This window comes from Oncorhynchus masou, chromosome 33, assembly GCF_036934945.1.
Source record: "Oncorhynchus masou masou isolate Uvic2021 chromosome 33, UVic_Omas_1.1, whole genome shotgun sequence".
In the NCBI taxonomy this organism is placed as follows: Eukaryota; Metazoa; Chordata; class Actinopteri; order Salmoniformes; family Salmonidae; genus Oncorhynchus; species Oncorhynchus masou.
The window spans coordinates 22,831,196-22,848,589 of NC_088244.1; the positions used below are offsets into that span (position 1 = coordinate 22,831,196).

Sequence of the window (17,394 nt, forward strand, 5' to 3'; positions counted from 1 at the left end):
TAGGTTAGGCAAGGTCCTGGTTCGTGTAGTACTATATCCTGTAAAAAAAAAGAAAAAAAATGTATTGTACTGTTATTTGAGTGATTTCAGAAAAAGTGGGACACTTTTTGCATTTACATTTTCTGTAACTGCTTCAGACATCTGTTCAACATATTAGCCCAACAGATGATGAATTTCTGAATTCCTCAGATGTTTCCTAATCACACAAAATGTACTTGAATTGTCATTAGGGTACAATTAGGACTATAATAATGGTGTCCCAGTTTATTTAACCTGCTGTCTCAGTCTACCAAATGCAAACTGAAAATATGGTTTTGTACACAAATGTCATGCCTCCTGTGAATTTGTTTTGTTTTTTGGGGTGATTAAGGAACATCTTGAGGATTTCAGGAATGTATCACGTGTTGAGATATGTTGGCTAGATGTTGAAAAAGGTTACAGAACACAGATATGAAAAAAGTGTCCCACTTCTTCACCCTATATTCTACACTTTCTCGTTCTGAACTTCTAACACAAGTGTGTAATTGGCATGCTGACTGCAGGAATGTCCACCAGAGCTGTTGCCATAGAATTTGTTAATTTCTCTACCATAAGCCGCCTCCGTCATTTTAGAGAATTTGGCAGTTGTGGCTTTTGAACGATCAGAAGAGCAGCTCCAACAGTTACACCTCAGTTACCGCCACAACATCAGAAATGCGGGTGTCGGCTATTGCCTGCTAACGCTTGATCAAATTGAATCTAGGCCTAAGTGCAGTAAAATCTTCCTAGAAGTGTCAGCGTTGACGGAGGGATGTCAAAATTCAGAATTTGGGCAATTTAGCAATCCTTAATTCATGCAAAAAACAACTGATTTATTGAATTAATGTGGTCTATGTTAAAGGGCACTTAATTTAATATAACAGACTTAAAATTCAATATTGGTGCAACATTTCTACTTAAAATATCAGAGATGCAAAAGGCACCACCCACATACTGATCCTGAAGACATCCTTCACAGGCTGGGGCTTTGACCAAATTACATGTCACCAATTCTGTGCCTTCACCTCAGACTGTCACTAAATAACACACTAAAATGTGTAGACCTAACTCACTGCAGCACTATGAGACAGTACATATTCTGTGATAGAAATGTGTTTTTAATCTAATTGATTATAAAAATAAAAAGCAACCTACTGCATTGGACAGGGGTCTGTCTTGGACAAAATGATGGTTAACATTTTATTTTTCAGTTACCCCCCCCAAAATCCATTTTATGTTTCATACAGGAATCAGTTGGATGACAGGATTTACATAATTACCCCCCTCATGCTAAAATTCACTGGCAGCCTCTCGACTCACACACAATGCACGGTCTCCTTGCCTTAAAAATGCAGTGATTAAAACATTCACACAATGTCATAGAACTCAGTCACATTAGTTCTGCTGTATGAAAAGCCTTGACCTTGCTGGAACACATTGCTATCATTGATGCTTATAGAACACAACGTTGCAATTTCCCCAATCCCCACACAATGATTTGTATTGTATCTGTGCAAGTAGGGATGGAAAATACAGTGATTAAAAGGCAAGATGACTCGTGACCGGTTCTTTTCATTATTTCACTAGATTACCTTTGCTTTTTTATGGTAAATAATTTCACAACTCAAATAAACCCATGTGATATTGCATTATGCAAAAAAACAAGTACACATCCCATTGTTGATGTTTGTTTTTTTTCGGTCCTCCGAGCATGCTGCCGCTGGCTACATCTACAGGGCCAATTTCCCGATGATGACACCGATGACGAAGAACAGCACGCAGAGCGCCAGCACGCGGGTACTCAGGCCCTCCTCCCTTATCATGGCCTGTGAGGAAGATGAGTGGGGAGAGGACGCCATGGACGTGACCTTCCTCTTCCGCAGACCATCCTCCTCCTGGGTAGAAGGAAGGAGTCACAGGCCAAATGTCAGTTATTTGCTCCATCTGAAACTATGCAGACTTACTTAATAGGCCTCATATTTGAGATGGGTAATTGACTGATTTGAGATCAGTAACTGCTTTTCACTGTTATTGCTCAAAAACAGATGTTATATATTAAACAAGGCCTATTAAGTAAGTCTGCATTGTTACAGATGGAGCAAATAAAATGCATTGTGTCAAACAGATCTGATTGCTGTGGGTTCTAGGGACATTTGAGTCTCACCCTGATCTGTTTGTTCTCTTCCCGTAGCCTCTGGACCTCCATCTGCAGCCTCTTGCACTCCTCCATGATCTTCTTCACCTCGCCGTCATCCAGGGAGGAGCTGGCAGACTTAGGGAGTGAGGAGAGCTCTGACTTTATGGGGGTAGAGGACACATTTTTGTTGCTTTCACTGTCATGCTGTGGAAAGGAGTGGAGACAGAAACATGCAGATGAATAACAGAATGGGGATGAGAAGCACAAAATAAAAAACATGGTAACGGCTGTTTCAGAGATGCAATGGAGTGGAGATGATCGAATCATTCAGAATCTATTTGTGAATGGAATGAAGGTGCTCTGAATTAATCTTGAGGGAAGGAATGTCAACAACAACAAAAAACATGCAATTGTATGTAGTAATATGATAAGATGTAGGAGATACTTACAGTTTTGTCATTCTCTAGTGGCAGCTCAAATGCACATCTCAACTTGGAGTCCATCAGCTCCTCTGGCTTTGCCTCTTTCCACTGTCGGCCAGAAGGAGGAGAGAATGATAGAAAGAATGACAGAGAGAAAGAGAGAAAAAGAAGAAGAGGGCCGAAAGAAAACTGAATAATAAGGCAACACCAAGATGACCACACCCAAATAGGGACTCCATGACACTCATAAGAAGCATATCCTGACAGCACATTTGTCCCACTTGCAACGCATAAACAAGTAGATGCTTGAGACAGTAAGACAGAACTAGAAATGCAGATTGAATAAACTTACTGTGATCATCAGATCATAATTAGTGACATTCAGATGTATCACATTCCATTTGGACACTTACCACCCCTTCCATGTCAGTCATGTCATATGGAGCAAGCATGGACTGCACCATGAATTTGTGTTTGCTCTTTTCATTGGGATCATAGTCGAAAGGCTGTAGCATAACTGCAAAACAAAGCAGACAAATGGCGTCAAGCAAACTCTTAGCAACAAGTTACCTTCCGTTGACCAGCTCAACATACTATTAGTTCCTGAGATTATTCTGCTACGATCATCTATAAATCAAACTAAAAGATACCAACCAGATACATTGATGGAAGTGCCTGCGTCAATGATGCCACTGTTTGGACGGACACAGTATCGACGAGGCGCTGTCGTCTTCACTTTAAAACACACATTTCTGTCTGTTGGGTTACCTAGCTTCAGGGTGGCCGTGACGACATCTGTAAATGGACCTGGAAAAGATGGAGAGAATAGACAACAGATACACTACATGACCAAAAGTATGTGAACACCTGCTCATTGAACATCAAAATCATGGGCATTAATATGGAGTTAGTCCCCCCTTTGCTGCTATAACAGTCTCCACTCTTCAGGGAACGCTTTCCACGAGATGTTGGGACATTACTGCTTGGACTTGCTTCCATTCGGCCACAAGAGCATTGGTTATGTCAAAACTGATGTTGGGCGATTAGGCCTGGACCGCAGTCGGTGTTCCAATTCATCCCAAAGGTGTTTGATGGGGTTAAGGTCAGGGGTCTGTGTAGGCCAGTCAAGTTCTTCCACACTGATCTTGACAAACCATTTCTGTATGGACATCGCTTTGTGCACGGGGGCATTGTCATGCAGAAACAGGAAAGGGCCTTCTCCAAACTGTTCCCACAAAGTTGGAAGCTAAGAATCATCTAGAATGTCATTGTATGCTGTAGCGTTAAGATTTCCCTTCACTGGGGGAAAAAAAAGTATCTGGACACCTCTTCAAATTAGTGGATTTGGCTATTTCAGCCACACTCATTGCTGGCAGGTGTATAAGATTGAGCACACAGCCATGCAATCGCCATAGACAAACATTGACAGAATGGCCTTACTGAAGAGCTCTAAGCTGCTGTAAGCTGCTCTGAAAGGCGGTCAAAGGGGGAGTTGGCTTTGGGGGTGACCAGGAGGAGGAGTTGGCTTTGGGGGTGACCAACCGATCGCTGACCAGCGAGCATGCATTTAGTTTACTTGCATTTAAGAGCAGTTGGAGGCCACGGAAGGAGAGTTGTATGGCATTGAAGCTCGTCTAGAGGTTTGTTAACACAGCGTCCAAAGAAGGGCCAGAAGTATACAGAATGGTGTTGTCTGCGTAGAGGTACAACACTCACTACCAAGTTCCAAACTGCCTCTGGAAGCAACGTCAGCACAAGAACTGTTCATTGGGAGCTTCATGAAATGGGTTTGCATGGCCGAGCAGCCGCACACCAGCCTAAGATCACCATGCTCAATGCCAAGCGTTGGCTGGTCTGGTGTAAAGCCATTGGACTCTGGAGCAGTGGAAACATATTCTCTAGAGTGATGAATCACACTTCACTTCTGGTAGTCCGACGGACAAATCTGGGTTTGGCGAATGCCAGGAGAACGCTACCTGCCCCAATGCATGGTGCCAACTGTAAAGTTTGGTGAATGAGGAATAATGGTCTGGGGTTGTTTTTCATGGTTTTGACTAGGCGACTTAGTTCTAGTGAAGGGAAATCTTAACGCTACAGCATACAATGATATTCTAGATGATTCTGTGCTTCCAACTTTGTGGCAACAGTTTGGAGAAGGCCCTTTCATGTTTCAGCATGACAATGCCCCCGTGCACAAAGTGAGGTCCATATAGAAATGGTTTGTCGAGATCGGTGTGGAAGAACTTGACTGGCCTGCACAGAGCCCTGACCTCAACCCAATTGAACGCCTTTGGGATGAACTGGAACACCAACTGCGAGTCAGGCCTAATAACTACACTTTTTCTTGATCTCCTTTATGTTATTATCATCATCATTATAATAAGTAATGTCATTATCATTAGTAGACTTATTGCCTTGTATAACTACCATCGAGCTGTAGGCCTAAGAGCGCATCCTGTTAAGTCTTAACACCTGAACTTGCTTAGGCCTATATTTCAATACTTATATTGGCTACTATATCAATCAATTAATCGTTCATGTCAACACACAGCATACGAGTCATTCATATGCAATCAAGCATTTTAGGTTTAAAATAAAATCGACCTTGAATAATTAGCATAATAAATAAACCGTTTGGCAATTGCATTCATGAATGCATGCGACTGTTTTGAGTCTTTGCTGTAATAAAGGCTTTGTAAAAAAAAATGTAAAAAAAGGTTACAACAGATTCTCTGGTACCCTTTACATTTATTTAGTGTTGTTTATAATGTTACAAACAGTCAGAAAATGTATATAGTAATATAAAAGCACCTGGTACATAATATGAACGCAGAACTGGCTCCCTACCTTCTTTTTCTTGATCTCCAGTATTTTCCACAACTAGTCAGATGTATTCCACACATCTGAATTCCCCTTTACCTCCTGTGCAACCAGTGAACATTCCCCAGTTTAGAGTTTATTTGTCATGTCTTCAGCATCCATTTTGCTGTCACGTGTTACAGTGTTCAGAGTTTGTTATAACCAATTTATTGATGTAATTATGATATAGGTCAGATTGGTCACATTTATGCGATGCATACGTGTCACGTAAAGAGAGCAAGGCCGAGGGTTGAGGGAATAGGGAATGTTTTACCTAAACAAATGAGGGATTTCGGTAACAAAACCTTTCAGTGAGAAATGTCTGTAATCATGTTGCAGCTTCAACAACACGGACAGTGTGATAAATACTGTTGATGTTCTTTAGTCTTTGCTGCAGCAAGGAGGAGGGAGAGACAACCGGTGCTAGTCACAGTCACTCGCTGTAAAAACAAAAATTATACAGTGCAGCAAGTCTGAGCCCGGCCCGGCACAATCAAATCAATTGCAGTCGGACTCCCCGGTCAGACTCCCTCTAGTTATTTGTGTGTCTTAATATTTCATCAAACATAGCGCTTAAAGCATCATACAAGCTCATTGCATATAGTTGATTTGATTAAAACACATAAGATGTGTCTATATATGGAAAAAATAAACGTTTAAAAATGTCAACCAATTGATTGGTCGAAAGAACCTGATGACTCGGTCAACCAATTTTATTTATAGTTGGGGACAGCCCTAATATAATTCTCAAATCTATTCATCAATTATAGCCTGTTCAATAACTCAATTACAAGCGGTAAGATGGTCCTACTCAGAACCTTACAATTCTGCTAAAACTCACTGATTCTGAGCCTGACAATTGTCAACAGTCACTTTTCTACTGCAGTATTTCTCAATCAATTCCTGGGGCTCCCCTAGGAGGTGCACAGTTTCAGGCCAACAATAACACCAATCAAGGGCTGATTCAACTAATCAAGGGCTTGTTCATGTGTGGTCAGGGCTAAAACAAATATGTGCCCCACGAATGGTTTGAGAAACATATGTATCCATAAAGGTAATTGTGAAATGGGATTTTCCCTAGTATCGCTCTGACCTCAGAAAGTACTATAAATCAATTAATTATACTTCATTTAGCTAGCTAGTAACGTTAGTAGCTATAGCAGAAATAACTTAATTTATGGTGGCAAAAACTGACTCGCAAGTAAGGGAGATCGTGATTATGATAGTAACTGAATAACATGCAACTAACATTGATTGAGGAAATTACCAGGGCCTGGCTTTTCTTTGCAGGCTAAGATAGCTAGCTAGCCACTGAATAAAATGACAGCTAGCCATTAGCCGGTTAGCATCGGTAGGTAGAAGACGTTGCTATGCAATGTCCCTTTGCTTGTCACCGCTCTAGAAACCAAATATGATACACCGTGTGCAGACCCATTGTTTAGTTATCAACAACACTACTGATAATGCGTTGACGTTAGCTAGCTTGGAACAATGGTCAAATACTTGCAGACCAAACTGCCCGGCCCTGCCCTCTTACCTCTAAATTTCAGTTCGTGTGGTGGCTCAAGCTGGAGGACTTGCTCTTGTCTGGCCATGTCCCAGAGGTTCGAAAGCCTTTCTGATATAAGTACCTGGTCTATATGTCGCAGCTTTTGTTAGTATAACTATTGTAAAATCTCCTAAATACGACCCGATTTCGTTAAGGGATAGCTGGAGGATCACAAACGCACCACTTGGACAGCCAAGTGCCAACAGCTGAGCGAAGCTAGCAAGCAAGCAGGAAGGAAAGGATCCGTGTGACGTCGTGGGAGGGGACAGGTCTGTGGAATGTCAGCAAAGAGATCTTTGTAAAGTTGTTATATTTTTTTCGGGCAACCCGAAAAAACACTCTGATCTAGCAGCTATTTGAGAATGTAAAGTCATTTTCATTTAGAGGCTGTTTCAAGCAGATATCCTTATTAATTGACAAACTGGGTGATGCCCAGAAAGGCTTGTAACGATGCAAAGGAATCAAATCAAACTTTATTTGTCAAACGTGAAATGTTTACTTACAAGCCCTTTAACCAACAATGCAGCTCAAGAAAGAGTTTAGAAAATATTTAACAAATAAACCAAAGTTAAAAATTATAAAAAGCAACACAATAACATAACAATAACGAGGCTATATACAAGGAAGTGGTACCGAGGCAATGTGCAGGGGTACAGGTTAGTCGAGGTAATTTGTACATGTAGGTAGGGGTAAAGTCACTATGCATAGATAATAAACAGCGAGTAGCAGCACTGTAAAACAAATGGGGGGTAAATAGTCTAGGTGGCCATTTGATTAAATGTTCAGCAGTCTTATGGCTTTGGGGTAGAAGCTGTTTAGAAGTCTTTTGGTCCTAGACTTCGCACTCTGGTACAGCTTGCCGTGCGGTAGCAGAGAGAACACTTACCTGTACCCCGACACATTGCCTCGGTACCGCTCCCTGGAGTCTTTGACAATTTGAAACTCTCGACCCGCTCCACTACAGCCCTGTCAATGTTAATGGGGGCCTGTTCGGCCTGCCTTTTCCTGTAGTCCACGATCAGCTCCTTTGTCTTGCTCACATCGAGGGAGAGGTTATTGTCCTTGCACCACACTGCCAGGTCTCTGACCTCCCCCCTATAAGCTGTCTCATCGTTGTTAGTAATCAGGCCTACCACTGTTGTGTCGTCAGCAAACTTAATGATGGTGTTGGAGTCGTGTTTGGCTACGCAGTCTTGGGTGAACAGTTAGTACAGGAGGGGACTAAGCATGCACCCCTGAGGGGCCCCAGTGTTGAGGATCGGCTTTGCAGACATGTTGTTGCCTTCCCTTAGCACCTGGGGGTGGCCCGTCAGGAAGTCCAGCATCAAGCTGCAGAGGGAGGTGTTTAGTCCCAGGGTCCTTAGCTTAGTGATGAGCTTTCTGGGCACTATGGTGTTGAATGCTGAGCTGTAGTCAATGAACAGCATTCTCACATAGGTGTTCCTTTTGTTCAGGTGGGAAAGGGCAGTGTGGAGTGCAATTGAAATTGCATCACCTGTGGATCTGTTGGGGCAATATTGGAGTGGGTCTAGAGTATCAGGGATGATGCTGTTGATCTGAGCCATGACCAGCCTTTCAAAGCACTTCATGGCTACCAACGGTAATCATTTAGGCAGGTTACCTTCGCTTCCTTGGGCACAGGGACTATGGTGGTCTACTTGAAACATGTAGGTATTACAGACTCAGTCAGGGAGAGGTTGAAAATGTCAGTGAAGACACTTGCCAGTTGGTCCGCACATGCTTTGAGTACACGTCCTGGTAATCCGTCTGGCCCGCGGCTTTGTGAATGTTGACCTGTTTAAAGGTCTTGCTCACATCGGCTACCGAGAGCATTATCACACAGTCGTCCGGAACAGCTGGTGCTCTCATGCATGCTTCAGTGTTGCGTGCCTCGACGTGAGCATAGAAGTTATTTAGCTCGTCTGGTAGGCTCGCGTCACTGGGCAGCTCGCATCTGAGTTTCCTATTGAAGTCCGTAATAATTTCAAGCCCTGCCACATCTGACAAGTGTCAGAGCCGGTGTAGTAGGGTTAAATCTTAATCCTGTATTGACGCTTTGCCTGTTTGAAGATTCATCTGAGGGCGTTGCGGGATTTCTTAGCGTCCGGATTAGTGTCCCGCTCTTTGAAAGCGGCAGCTCTCGCCTTTAGCTCGATGCGGATATTGCCTGTAATCCATAGCTTCTGGTTGGGATATGTATGTACGGTCACTGTGTCTTAATATAATATAATATATATATTTTTTAAGTGGGTGCTTATTATTTATGGAGTATTTTCCCTGTTTTTGAATGTCAGTAAAAAGGTCTGCAGACCATGCTTTGGTGTTTTGCTGCCTCGTGCATCCTGAGGGAGGAAGTAAGATGGCACCAAGATGGCATAGCAGTCAGACGTCCTTTGTCCTCGTCTTGTTGTGTCCTGTGTCTATATATATTTACATCTTTCTTCACATATCTTTTATATTTTCTTTTCCAAAAACTCAACTTAAAAACTCTCTCCTGCAACCTGCCTCACCAATTTAAAAAAAGTATTATGTACCTCAAATCTGAAATCCACAATAGAAGCTAGCCAGAAGCTAACCAGAAGCTAGCCAGTTTACTGGCTAACGTTAGTATTCAGCTAACCACGGTTTTTGGTCATCAGCTATCCTTTAGCTCAAAAAGCTATCACCAGTTTTGTACAACGCGACTCAGACCAGAACATACTGAACCTATTTTTCTTTCCATATCCCCGGATCTCAACCGCAAGCTCTGGACATTTAGACCTGGATCTCACAGCTGGTTAGCTGCAATCCGTGTGACTTTTGGCTTACGTCGATCCCGGAGCAAACGTGAATTATTCCGGAGCTAGCCAGCTGAAGCGTTCCATCAGCCACTCCTGGGCTACAATCCCCTATCCGAACCCGTTTTACTGCTGATGCTGAGCCCCACCGGGCCTTCACAACTGAACTGCCGACGTTATCTGCCCGAGGGAGTTATCCAACTGGCCCCTCCGTCGCCACGTGACCTGAACGCCCATCTGCGGCCCGCTAATCGTTAGCTGTTTTATCGGCTGCTATCTGAATAGGTCTATCGGACAATTCTTCTTGGGTCACTTTAACTATATCTATTTTTCCAATTGATTGATTGATTGGATTGATCCCCTCCACCACACAGAACCCCACTAATCTACCAACGGAAACGCACAAGGTGGCTAAAAACAGACCTCCATCCTATGCTAGCTTGCTACCGATGGCCCGGCTAGCTGTCTGAATCGCCGTGACCCCAACCAATCTCACTACTCACTGGACCCTTATGATCACTCGACTAAGCATGCTTCTCCTTAGTGTCAATATGCCTTGTCCATTGCTGTTCTGGTTGGTGTTTATTGGCTTATTTCACTGTAGAGCCTCTAGCCCTGCTCATTATACCTTATCCAACCTTTCAGTTCCACCACCCACACATGCAATGACATCACCTGGTTTCAATTATGTTTCTAGAGACAATATCTCTCTCATCATCACTCAATACCTAGGTTTACCTCCACTGTATTTACATCCTACCATACCTTTGTCTGTACATTATACATTGAAGCTATTTTATCGCCCCCAGAAACCTCCTTTTACTCTCTGTTCCAGACGTTCAAGTCGACCAATTCTCATAGCTTTTAGCCGTACCCTGATCCTACTCCTCCTCTGTTCCTCTGGTGATGTAGAGGTGAATCCAGGCCCTGCAGTGCCTAGCTCCACTCCTATTCCCCAGGCGCTCTCTTTTGATGACTTCTGTAACCGTAATAGCCTTGGTTTCATCCATGTTAACATTAGAATCCTCCTCCCTAAGTTTGTTTTATTCACTGCTTTAGCACACTCTGCCAACCCGGATGTTCTAGCTGTGCCTGAATCCTGGCTTAGGAAGACCACCAAAAACTACAACATTTTCAGACAAGATAGAATGACCAAAGGGGGCGGTGTTGCAATTAACTGCAAAGATAGCCTGCAGAGTTCTGTCCTACTATCCAGGTCTGTACCCAAACAATTTGAACTTCTACTTTTAAAAATCCACCTCTCTAAAAAAAAGTCTCTCACCATTGCCGCCCTGCTATAGACCACCCTCTGCCCCCAGCTGTGCTCTGGACACCATATGTGAACTGTTTGCCCGCCATCTACCTTCAGAACTCGTGCTGCTAGGCGACCTAAACTTGGACATGCTTAACACCCCAGCCATCCTACAATCTAAGCTTGATGCCCTCAATCTCACACAAAATATCAATGAACTTACTAGGTACCACCCCAAAGCCGTAAACACGGGAACCCTCATAGATATCATCCTAACCAACTTGCCCCCTAAATACACCTCTGCTGTTTTCAAACAAGATCTCAGCGATCACTGCCTCATTGCCTGCATCAGTAATGGGTCAGCGGTCAAACGACCTCCACTCATCACTGTCAAATGCTCCCTGAAACACTTCAGTGAGCAGGCCTTTCTAATCGACCTGGCCGGGGTATCCTGGAAGGATATTGATCTCATCCCGTCAGTAGAGGATGCCTGGTTATTTTTTTTAAATGCCTTCCACACCATCTTAAATAAGCATGCCCCATTCAAGAAATTTAGAACAAGGAACAGGTATAGCCCCTGGTTTTCTCCAGACCTGACTGCCCTTAACCAACACAAAAACAGCCTATGGCGTTCTGCATTAGCATCGAACAGCCCCCGTGATATGCAACTTTTCAGGGAAGCTAGAAACCAATATACACATGCAGTTAGAAAAGCCAAGGCTAAGCAGAAATTTGCTTCCTGCAACACAAACTCAAAAAAGTTCTGGGACACTGTAAAGTCCATGGAGAATAAGAACACCTCCTCCCAGCTGCCCACTGCACTGAGGATAGGAAAAACTGTCACCACCGATAAATCCACTATAATTGAGATTTTCAATAAGCATTTTTCTACGGCTTGCCATGCTTTCCACCTGACTACCCCTACCCCGGTTAACAGCACTGCACCCCCCACAGCAACTCGCCCAAGCCTTCCCCATTTCTCCTTCTCCCAAATCCAGTCAGCTGATGTTCTGAAAGTGCTGCAAAATCTGGACCCCTTTCTTTCTAAAATGTCTGCCGAAATTGTTGCAACCCCTATTACTAGCCTGTTCAACCTCTCTTTTGTGCCGTCTGAGATTCCCAAAGATTGGAAAGCAGCTGTGGTCATCGCCCTCTTCAAAGTGGGGAACACTCTCGACCCAAACTGCTACAGCCCTATATCTATCCTACCCTGCCTTTCTAAGGTATTTGAAAGCCAAGTAAACAAACAGATTACCAACCATTTTGAATCCCACCATACCTTCTCCGTTATGCAATCTGGTTTCAGAGCTAGTCATAGGTGCACCTCAGCCACGCTCAAGGTCCTAAACGATATCTTAACCGCCATTGATAAGAAACAATACTGTGCAGCCGAATTTATGGACCTGGCCAAGGCTTTCAACTGTCAATCACCACATCCTCATCGGCAGACTCGATAGCCTTGGTTTCTCAAATGATTGCTTCACCTGGTTCACCAACTACTTCTCTGATAGAGTTCAGTGTGTCAAATCGGAGAGCCTGTTGTCCGGGCCTCTGGCAGTCTCTATGGGGGTGCCACAGGGTTCAATTCTTGGACCGACTCTCTTCTCTGTATACATCAATTGTGTCGCTCTTGCTGCTGGTGAGTCTCTCATCCACCTCTACGCAGACGACACCATTCTGTATACTTCTGGCCCTTCTTTGGACACTGTGTTAACAACCCTCCAGATGAGCTTCAATGCCATACAACTCTCCTTCCGTGGCCTCCAATTGCTCTTAAATGCAAGTAAAACTAAATGCATGCTCTTCAATCGCTGCCTGCGCCTGCCCGCCCGTCCAACATCACTACTCTGGACGGTTCTGATTTAGAATATGTGGACAACTACAAATACCTAGGTGTCTGGTTAGAATGTAAACTCTCCTTCCACACTCACATCAAACATATCCAATCCAAAGTTAAATCTAGAATTGGCTTCCTATTTCGCAACAAAGCTTCCTTCACTCATGCTGCCAAACATACCCTTGTAAAACTGACTATCCTACCGATCCTCGGCTTCGGCGATGTCATTTTCAAAATAGCCTCCAATACCCTACTCAATTAATTGGATGCAGTCTATCACAGTGCCATCCAATTTGTCACCAAAGCCCCATATACTACCCACCACTGCAACCTGTACGCTCTCGTTGGCTGGCCCTCGCTTCATACTCATCGCCAAACCCACTGGCTCCAGGTCATCTACAAGACCCTGTGAGGTAAAGTCCCCCCTTATCTCAGCTCGCTTGTCACCATAGCAGCACCCACCTGTAGCACGCGCTCCAGCAGGTATATATATCTCTCTGGTCACCCCCAAAACCAATTCTTCCTTTGGCCGCCTCTCCTTACAGTTCTCTGCTGCCAATGACTGGAACGAACTACAGAAATCTCTGAAACTGGAAACACTTATCTCCCTTACTAGCTTTAAGCACCAGCTGTCAAAGCAGCTCACATATTACTGCACCTGTACATAGCCCATCTATAATTTAGCCCAAACAACTACCTCTCCCCTACTGTATTTATTTATTTTGCTTCTTTGCACCCCATTATTTCTCTCTACCTTGCACATTCTTCCACTGCAAATATACAATTCTAGTGTTTTACTTGCTATATTGTATTTACTTCGCCACCATGGCCTTTTCTTTCTTTTTTTTTTGCCTTTACCCCCCTTATCTCACCTCATTTACTCACATTGTATATAGACTTATTTTTCTACTGTATTATTGACTGATTGTTTGTTTTACTCCATGTGTAACTCTGTGTTGTTGTATGTGTCGAACTGCTTTGCTTTATCTTGGCCAGGTCGTAATTGTAAATGAGAACTTGTTCTCAACTTGCCTACCTGGTTAAAAAATGTGACATAAAAAAAATATAAAAAAGTAGAGCATAATGGAACACCACCCACAATAATATTACGTCATACGGCCTAAACCAGGAAGTAAGAAATATCAACAATCAGGCCAGAACGAGAAGAGTGACGCGATCGCCTGTTGGCGTTTAAAAATTTAAAAGGACCTTTATTGCTATATAGTTTAGAATCGCAGAATGTCCGTGTTTGGGAAGCTGTTCGGCGGTGGGGGCAAAGGAGGTAAAGGGCCAAGTGCACAAGAGGCGATTCAGAAGCTCCGAGAGACCGAGGAAATGTTAACGAAGAAACAGGAATTTCTAGAGAAAAAAATTGACCAGGAACTCATTACTGCGAAGAAAAACGGAACTAAAAACAAACGGGGTGAGTTGCCAACTAACATCACATATGAATTTTCACGATTGTTGTCTAACTTGGCTAGCTAATTAAGCTAGCTAACTAACGTTAAAGTTCGCCTGATTTGTTAGCTTGCTGCCAGCTAGCCAACTTTCCGAAAAACCACACCTGTCACTGCATAGTCAGGTTGCCAATCTCGCCCTACCTCGTTGCACCAACTGTGTTAGAACAACTAATATGCATTATACCCGTTTTTTAAATGAAGGTTTTGTGTGACTGGTATCAAAAGTCTAGGTCTGGCTACAGCTAGTGAATCAACATTTGTCAAATGGCATCGTGTGACTGGGGGATTTTGTGAGTCATGAATTTGCACTCAATACCTGCTTGTCAAAAGAAGGGAAGGGGGCATCCATTCAGTCAGTATCAAGTTAGCAGTTTTAATTTCCCGACATTTAAATCATTGGGATTCCAACACACCCTGTTATAGGGCCTGTAGTAGTGATTAGTTCCCTAATAGCTGATAGAGGCTCCAAGTGACTTCTAGCATTCTTCACTGACAGTGGTGTTCATAACATAGGCTTTTGATGTAATAGTGAGTGGTTACACATTTACTCACAATAAAGTCCTGGGCATTCAGAAACACTGTGACCATGACTCACTTCCACTGTCTTCACATACTAACCAAGCCCCCCATGAAAGTCGACTTTGCTCATGATCATGGTGTTCTCATGTAGTGTTTTAATGCTCTAAACCTATTTTACCTACACAGTGACTCAATTCTTGCTAGTGTTTATTTCCCATGTTCTTTACAACAAATGCTATGTTTCCATCACAAACATTAAATGACATTTAGCCAATGCTTTTATCCAAATGACTTAATCATGTGTGCATACATTTTATGTACCGGTAGTCCCAGGAATCAAACCCACTAACCTCTTTTTCGTTTTCACTACGCAAAGCGGCCCTGCAGGCCTTGAAAAGGAAGAAGCGGTATGAGAAGCAGCTTACCCAGATTGATGGCACATTGTCCACCATCGAGTTCCAGAGAGAGGCACTGGAAAATGCTAACACCAACACTGAAGTGCTCAAGAACATGGGCTTTGCTGCCAAGGCAATGAAGGCTGCCCATGAAAACATGTAAACGGAGGCACACTAATTGTTTATTAGCTTTGGTCAGGCACTCATACAGCTCTTGTATTAATTCAAATCTCTATGTTCCATCTATTGTTGTGTTTTAGGGACATAGACAAAGTAGATGACTTGATGCAAGACATCACTGAGCAGCAGGAGCTAGCGCAAGAGATCTCAGATGCCATCTCAAAACCTGTAGGCTTTGGAGAGGAGTTTGATGAGGTATGTGACATGAACATGTCTGAACATTGTTCTTGATTTGGCTTTCATCGGTGCTGTTAGTTTAATAGGTGACCAGATATCACAGAGTCTGGATATTCTGATTGTCTTGCATCATAGGATGAACTCCTAGCAGAATTGGATGAGCTGGAACAAGAGGAATTGGACAAAAACTTGCTGGAGATTGGCGGGACAGAAAATGTCCCTCTACCCAATGTGCCTTCTACTTCATTACCCTCAAGACCTGGTGAGTCCTTCGTAATATGCAATAAAACATGTGATTTCTCCAATGGAACATTTTATTCCATGGTTACTATCCCAACAGTACATGAAATAACTACTTGATCGCTTGTCCTTAATTGCTATAACACATCTATATTTGCAACTTTTACACAAGTAATTCACAATTTTTGCATGGCTATTTATTTTTTATTTGTAGCCAAGAAGGAGGATGAAGATGAGCATGACATGGAGGACTTACAGCGCTGGGCGATGGAGGCTAACTAGTTGCATTACTGACACCACTTGTTGTAGAGGGGAAGAAAGGACTAATTGAATATGGTTGTTTTGTGTCCGAGAGCCAACCATCTTCTAAAACTAACACTAGAAAGGCCAATGCTGTAGGTTCTGTTTCCAGCCCAAAACCAGAGAAAGGTTACCATGGCCTTCCATTAAAAGAGGAAGTTCAGAAGCTGTATAAAAGCTATAAACAGGATGTTTGAATCAGAAAATGTCTTTGGAAATTTCTACCAAAAAGTTTGAGCATAATTGTTTGGCAGTGATTGTACTATCACTGAACTGTTCTATTGTCTTTGATGCTATGAACTTCACTGAAAGGCAAACATTTGTTTTTAATACATGGGCGTTGCAATGTCTCTCTTTCCGACTTAAACATATTTACCGTGTGGTGGGTGTGGGCTGGATATATTTATTCACTTTTACTTTTTGTTTGTAGTTTCTCCCAAAATAAGATGGAAATATGAGCATGCTCTCATGGTAATGTTTAGAAGGGTCTATTTTCTGGATTGTTTTTCTGAATTTTGTTTTACATATTTTTTCCCCTTATCAAATTTTGGTGATTCCCATCTACTAAGCATCTTCACCATGTGGCCCTTGCTATTTGATGTAAATATCTAAATAATTTATATTTTTGCTGTCACAGAAGGTTTTCTTCATGTTGTGCTAAGCATGCAATGAGGGAAAACTTAAAACACTGCACAGCTTCAGAGAAATTATGAACCCCAACCAGTTATGTTCTCTGTGTCATTTCTGAAAGGGTTCATTTTGAATTATATAAGTTTGGGGAAAAATCACCATCTTAACTGCAGGGGGGAAAAATAGACTTCATGGTTTGTCATGATTAGACTAGTAGATACAGTATCAACATTTGGGGTTTGAGGATTACTTTTATTTTATTTTTTACACAATGTACATTTTTTTTTACATAGGAAAAGAATATTCACAAGGATAAGCATGTTTGCATTTCAATGGTTTAATTGTCCAGATGAGAATATTATTTGGAAAATAATTAAAGTTGTTGATTATTTTGTGGTGCAGGTTGTTTTTCTTGGTAAGGCATCAGTGTACAAAACAATAAGATAATCTGTGAATTCAAAACTCAATAAAGTAGGAAATCTTTATTTTGTTAGTTTTAAATATTTTTGGTTAATGTGTCTGATTTGCAATCATTGGCAGTTGGTGTCATTTAAGATGGAGGACGATAAAACATTTTCATGAGCATGGCGTTATTTATACTACAGCATATTGGATGACTGTCATTCATATTCCATTCACCCA

At 42.5% G+C, this 17,394-nt stretch overlaps 2 protein-coding genes across 3 annotated transcripts; one reads left to right on the top strand and one right to left on the bottom strand.

Annotated features, from left to right (window-relative positions):
- Window positions 1-830: 830 nt before the first annotated feature.
- LOC135528043 (vesicle-associated membrane protein-associated protein B-like) lies at window positions 831-7,230 on the bottom strand. Of its 2 annotated transcripts, none has more exons than XM_064956809.1 (6): window positions 6,974-7,230; window positions 3,232-3,384; window positions 2,991-3,094; window positions 2,605-2,685; window positions 2,183-2,314; window positions 831-1,913 (listed from the first exon to the last, which is right to left on the bottom strand). In XM_064956809.1, exons 1-6 carry the CDS (start codon window positions 7,029-7,031, stop codon window positions 1,749-1,751), a joined length of 693 nt encoding a protein of 230 aa, XP_064812881.1. In that variant the 5' UTR covers window positions 7,032-7,230; the 3' UTR covers window positions 831-1,748. The 2 variants fall into 2 exon arrangements, with proteins under 2 accessions (XP_064812881.1, XP_064812880.1); XM_064956808.1 differs by having other exon boundaries at window positions 2,183-2,359; window positions 6,974-7,228.
- Window positions 7,231-13,958: 6,728 nt separating this feature from the next.
- LOC135528044 (charged multivesicular body protein 4b-like) lies at window positions 13,959-17,237 on the top strand. The gene is made up of 5 exons (XM_064956810.1): window positions 13,959-14,274; window positions 15,207-15,384; window positions 15,486-15,600; window positions 15,718-15,844; window positions 16,037-17,237. Exons 1-5 carry the CDS (start codon window positions 14,091-14,093, stop codon window positions 16,102-16,104), a joined length of 672 nt encoding a protein of 223 aa, XP_064812882.1. The 5' UTR covers window positions 13,959-14,090; the 3' UTR covers window positions 16,105-17,237.
- Window positions 17,238-17,394: the final 157 nt, after the last annotated feature.

Excerpts from the sequence above, each read along its gene's own strand:
- LOC135528043 (XM_064956808.1), bottom strand. The coding sequence starts at position 7,031 with ATGGCCAGACAAGAGCAAGTCCTCCAGCTTGAGCCACCACACGAACTG. Across the intron at positions 2,686-2,990 it reads TGACTGACATGGAAGGGGTG|TGGAAAGAGGCAAAGCCAGA; the intron begins GTAAGTGTCCAA and ends TCTGGCCGACAG. Across the intron at positions 2,360-2,604 it reads CACTAGAGAATGACAAAACT|CATGACAGTGAAAGCAACAA; the intron begins GTAAGTATCTCC and ends TCCTTTCCACAG.
- LOC135528044 (XM_064956810.1), top strand. The coding sequence starts at position 14,091 with ATGTCCGTGTTTGGGAAGCTGTTCGGCGGTGGGGGCAAAGGAGGTAAA. Across the intron at positions 15,601-15,717 it reads TTGGAGAGGAGTTTGATGAG|GATGAACTCCTAGCAGAATT; the intron begins GTATGTGACATG and ends CTTGCATCATAG. Across the intron at positions 15,845-16,036 it reads TTCATTACCCTCAAGACCTG|CCAAGAAGGAGGATGAAGAT; the intron begins GTGAGTCCTTCG and ends TTTTATTTGTAG.